Source organism: Sinocyclocheilus rhinocerous, unplaced genomic scaffold (assembly GCF_001515625.1).
Source record: "Sinocyclocheilus rhinocerous isolate Xijiao unplaced genomic scaffold, SAMN03320098_v1.1 scaffold1145, whole genome shotgun sequence".
NCBI classification, from domain to species: domain Eukaryota; kingdom Metazoa; phylum Chordata; class Actinopteri; order Cypriniformes; family Cyprinidae; genus Sinocyclocheilus; species Sinocyclocheilus rhinocerous.
The window spans coordinates 82,149-87,975 of NW_015658513.1; the positions used below are offsets into that span (position 1 = coordinate 82,149).

Below are 5,827 nucleotides of genomic sequence, written 5' to 3' on the forward strand. Positions count from 1 at the left end.
GGTCCTTTGCTGGTTTAAGCTGGTCCTTTGCTGGTTTATGCTGGTCCTTTGCTGGTTTAAGCTGGTCCTTTACTGGTTTAAGCTGGTCCTTTGCTGGTTTAAACTGGTCCTTTGCTGGTTTATGCTGGTCATGTGATGGCAAAGAACCAGCATAAACCAACAAAAGAACCAGCATAAACCAGCATCCCAGCGTCAAAACATACCTAACCAGCATATGCTGTTTTTTTCAACAGGGCGGTTGATTAGCAAGCCATCTAAGCATGCAGATAGCTTATTAGGCTGCAAGTTAGCATGCTGCTAGCTGATTAGCCTGCTAGATTAGTTACCAGTGCTACAAAAGGATAGCTGGAAAACTATTTTGATTATCTATGAGGAGATATGAAATGTTATGTTTTTGAACAGGCATTACACATGGCTACATCTTGGAGGTAGAATTTTACACAACAACAGCATCTAGCAACAGGTGCTAACTGGACCATGCTAAGCAGCCAAATAACTGCTCTAACATGCAGGTAGGCATTTTATTATTGCTGTATTCACACATTTTGCAGCACAAATTGGACAAATTGCAAAACATTAATGCCTGCTAAGTTTAACTGTGTACAGGAAAGACTATTCATCATGATGGGAGACACACAACCAAAGGGTTAAAAGTAAAACACGTTCAGTCTATATTCTTCAAGGTCATCAACAATACAGAGAATATGATTTCCCTCAGGAACTGATCCAAACAAGGCCTGTTAGAAAACTGTTGTTGGGACAAAATCAATTTGCAATCATTTGAGGCGACGCACTCCCCTCCAAATTCCCATGTCTTGTTAAACATTACTTTCCATCTGTGCATTATATGAGAGGGGCGATTCTGTCACAGCACTGTGCAAAACTGCTAGAGCTCATTAAATGGCTTTTTATTCAAGATTGATTCACTTCGGTTTTTCATGTCCTGTGTGGATAACAATGCATTTGTTTATTATCCAGAAGAGGATTGCATTGAGGTAAATGTACAATTTGGCATTTTCTCAGCCCACCGGCATCTGCGACAAAGTGGCTCATTCCCTGTTGACAAAGACAAGTGAAGGTCAGAGTTTCCAGATGGGCTTTTCTCAAAAAGAATCAGTTGCAGGTTCATCTGATACCCTTTCCATCGAGCCTGCAGGAGACATTTGGCTCTTTGCAAACTGATACACGAGAACATTTCTAGCTGTACTTTCTGAGCAATAGTTACTATGACAATGCCAATAGTTTCTATGACAATCAGGCTGACTTGAGAGTTAAGGCAATGACTGTTTTGTTATGCTGGTCCTTTGCTGGTTTATGCTGGTCCTTTGCTGGTTTATGCTGGTCCTTTGCTGGTTTAAGCTGGTCCTTTGCTGGTTTAAACTGGTCCTTTGCTGGTTTATGCTGGTCATGTGATGGCAAAGAACCAGCATAAACCAACAAAAGAACCAGCATAAACCAGCATCCCAGCGTCAAAACATACCTAACCAGCATATGCTGTTTTTTTCAACAGGGCGGTACATCTGCAAGAGGTCTGTTAAAGATCTGGAAAGCATCTGCTGTGTACAAACGGTCTTTAAGATGTCAGTTTTACATGCATTCTAAATCTTAAAAACATCTTCTAAACGTCTGTTTGACATCTGATAGGAGACGTCCTATAGATGTATTGCAGATGTAATGCAGACGTCAGATAGACGTGATGTACGTGTGCTATCAGGGTAGTTAAACAGTATCAGCAAATATGAATCATCTGATTGATCATCTGTTGCTTATGTAGGCACTAAGATGAGCGTTTGGGTTCGAAATAACGCATTTGATGCGCTTAGACTGTAAACACACTCACCTTCCTCTGTCGAAGCGGCAGGAACCGAACAGAAACCACTTGCACAGATGCAGATTCGCGCAGCCCGGACAGTTCTGGACTCGACACAGACGGACTTTGGTTCTGGCGATCACTTTCTTCTGTCCGTTCACGAACGCCACCGCAAACGACTCACTGCGGCCGACGAGCGAGTCCACGGCTTCGTGATCGAACAGACCGAACAGACCGAACATCGATATTAACGCATCGTAACTGATCGATCCGTTCTGAGCGCAGAGCTTCTTAACGATCGCCGCCTCCGTCATGTTGAAGTGAATCAGTCCTGAGTCGAGTTTAGGGACTGCCAGGAAAAGAAGGAAAGGAAAACGAAACTTAAACATCAAGGAGGAGCTTACATCGTTATCAATCATGTGAAAGGTCGTTAACAGAACAATAAAAACGACTGAAAAGCCAGATCTTCCGCTTTTGTGCATTAGGAAATGAACGCTGTGTTTACAACCGTGTGCAAATCATACCGGTGATCTATTAAAAGCTGTTTAATGCATGAAAGCCATCATGTTGAGATCACGTGACTCTCTTTTTAACTCTCCTGTTATTGTTCACTTGTTGTGACCTTCAAAACCAGTCATAAGGGTCAATTTTTTTGAAATTGAGATTCTTACATCAGCTGAAAGCTGGATAAATAAGCTTTCCATTGATGTATGGTTTGTTAGGATAGGACAATATTTGAAAATCTGGAATCTGAGGGTGCACAAAAATCTAAATATTGAGAAAATCATCTTTAAAGTTGTCCAAATGAAGTTCTTAGCAATGCATATTACTAATCAAACATTAAGTTTTGATATATTTACGGTAGGGAATTTACTAAATATCTTCATGGAACATGATCTTTACTTAATATCCTAATTATTTTTGGCATATAAGAAAAATCTATAATTTTGACACTTACGATGTATTTTTGGCTATTGCTACAAATATACCCCAGACACTCACATTCGGGGAACACCTGAAATGTATCTTTTTTATTTTCAGTTAAATATTTTTGTTCAATAATATGTTTTCTTTTTTGTGTTGTATTTTGAGAGAGTTTCATGATGCTAATTAATATTTATGCAATAGTTATGATCAAAATTTCTCATTGAAAATAATAATAATAAAAAATTACTAATATTTTTATATTACTTTTCAGTTATTTCCTGTTGAAACAGAGACATATCTAATTTTTGAAGGCAGATTAGCGCCATCTGGTGTGAGTAAAAAGAAAAACACCTGCAAGAGCCACTAGATTCCTGTATAGCTCGATATAAAAAGGCTATAAATTCTCTAGTTGTTTTTAGACATAAATACGTATTTTTATTGCATTAAATTGTGTATTTAGATATACATTTAGACATTCTCAAAGACAACTTTTTGTAAAGGTTTAGATTTTTTTGTTGTTGTTCTTGAAATGTCAGTTTTTGCATTAATTTTACTACAGTCAAACCTGAACTCAGAAAGACATTTTTTTTACACATAACATCAAAACTCAACAAAAATGTAACAAAAGTGAACAGGAATGCTTTATCATAATACATCTGATTTCAACCTGTTATTTGAGTCTTCTGGTTCAATTTAGCCATATTACTACAGCCACATCAGTTCATCTGTGTGTGTGTGTGTGTGTGAGTGTGTGCGTTTAATAGTGTGTGTGTGTGTGTGTGTGTCAATGTTGTCTTTCACTGTATTTCAGAGAGTTTTGCAGATGGATGCTGAGGAAATCCTGCATGAATTCATATATATTGATGAGGCAGGGTTCAACCTCACAAAAGCAAGAAGGAGAGGCAGAAATATCATTGGCCACAGGGCTATAATCAATGTCCCAGGGCAACGTGGGGGTAACATCACCCTTTGCGCTGCCATTTCACAGCATGGGGTTCTCCTCCGTCATGCCAAAATGGGCCCTTACAACACACCTCACATTCTCGCATTTTTGGACCGATTGCACCACATCGTCACAGCAGGTAATGAAATGCACCAGATACAATACACTGTCATCTGGGACAATGTGTCATTCCACCGCTCTGCTTTGGTCCAGAACTGGTTTCAACACCATCCACAGTTGACAGTACTATACCTTCCACCATACTCTCCGTTTCTAAACCCTATCGAAGAGTTTTTCTCTGCATGGCGGTGGAAGGTTTACGATCTCCAGCCCCAGGCTCAGGTACCCCTCATTCAGGCCATGGAGGACGCCTGTGACCAAGTCGACGCCGCAGCTGTGCAAGGATGGATTCGACATTCAAGACGGTTCTTCCCGCGTTGTCTTGCTAATGAGGATATTGCTTGTGATGTTGATGAAATTCTCTGCCAGATCCAGCTAGGCGAAGAGATAATGTATAGTATGTTTACTGTAGTATTTTCTGTACAATATTGTCAGTTTTTTTCAGATTATTTTTTTGTTTGTTGTTGTTTACTGTAATTGTAACCTGTACTGGATACAGTATTTTACGTTTGTCTGTTGTTTGCTAAGCTAACAGTGTTATGCACACTATTGTAGTAGCATGACAACTGGGACATGTTTTGTTGTGATTCTCCATGTTGACTGATTTGGGTATATGGAGAGAAATCAATGATATTTTTGTCAGTCTGCAGCATTGGTCTTGTGTAGTGTTTGGTGAACTATTGTATAGTTGCACTTTCTCTGTGTACTTCATTTACAGTACTCTAATCACTGAGAATTAGACTTGCTAAAAGTGTTTTAGGTTAGCAACAGCAGTGTGTAACTGGTTCAAAAAGATTAAAGTCATATGAAATGTGTGTGTTTCGTATGGTAACAAAATATTGTTTTTATAAAGTTGTGTATAGTTTTGACAAAAGTGTTCCATTTTGCAAATGATCTGAAGTGTTGTGCTACTTTGGTGTAGGGTTGTGTTAATTGTGTGTAGTGTTTTGACAAACCGGGCCCTGTTTTCAAAATTGTGCTTAAGCAATCGTAAAAAACTGTAATCTGACAACATGCCCCGCTATAGAGAGCAACGTGTGTTATATGAACAGGGAAATTATAAGTTTTGTATCAATAACAAAATTAAAGAAGTGTCTTTCAAAACATTATCCAGGATTTGTCAAGTTACACATGTTTTGGAAAGATTTAAACCGGTTTATTTCATCAATATCGCAATTGTTTTATCACTGTATCTACTCAAGATTATTTTGGAAAGATTTAGAAATCTAAAAATAATCGAAAACTGAGATGTACGATAGAGATTTGTGTATTTGACGTGCTTTTTTATTTTCAGAATGATATTTTGAAAAGTAAAGCACAATATTTCATTCAATTATGTATTCTAGTAGGTAAATACCATGTGCATAAAAAGAAGTGGGTTCTTTTCAAACCCAATTTTTCATTTTATTAGTGACTTAGTGGGAAAAAACAATACTTTATTGCAAATAATGTTCTTGTGGCATTGAATAAAAAAGACCTATACTTGACTTATTGTGGGCAACAACAGTGGGAATATAGCTTTTTGGTAGTCTAAAATTTAAGATAAGCGTTAAAACTGAAAAAAGAAAGCGTTTGTGACAACTAGCCCCGGTCTGATCTGCAACAGTAATGCGTGTAACACCAGTGTTATCCAGCAGGTGTCGCAAGTTTATAGTTTGAGAAGTTGCTAAAATGTTTAAAAATCTTGCATTTTCATTTAAAGAAAATCTAAAGAAAAATGTACAACAATTTTTGTAATTATGTATATTTACATATAGATGGCATGTTCCGTCAGCCTACTCTTGCATGTTTCGTTCTAGATAAAAGGTAAAGAAATCGCTGTTTAATGCACCGCAGCTGCGCTATTAATGTGACCACGTGATCATATTATTGCGCTTGTGTGCGTTCATAATAAAGCATGTCTCGTGTGTGTTTTCTGCTCGATGGGATATTATGAACGCTCAGGATGATCCTGTGAAACACAGCTTCTATTCTGACGAACTCGATCTGCGTCGCGTGTCTCTTTAAGGCGCCGCGCGCTGCCTGGA

At 38.3% G+C, this 5,827-nt stretch overlaps 1 protein-coding gene across 2 annotated transcripts in view; it reads right to left on the reverse strand.

Moving 5' to 3' along the window:
• Positions 1-2,371, reverse strand: part of LOC107722345 (poly [ADP-ribose] polymerase 12-like) — a 12,083-nt gene extending 9,712 nt beyond the window's left edge. For both annotated transcript variants that reach the window (XM_016530672.1, XM_016530670.1), the window contains exon 1: positions 1,841-2,371. In XM_016530672.1, coding sequence (XP_016386158.1) covers positions 1,841-2,292 — 452 coding nt within the window. In that variant the 5' untranslated portion in view covers positions 2,293-2,371. The remainder of the gene's footprint in view (positions 1-1,840) is intronic.
• Positions 2,372-5,827: the final 3,456 nt, after the last annotated feature.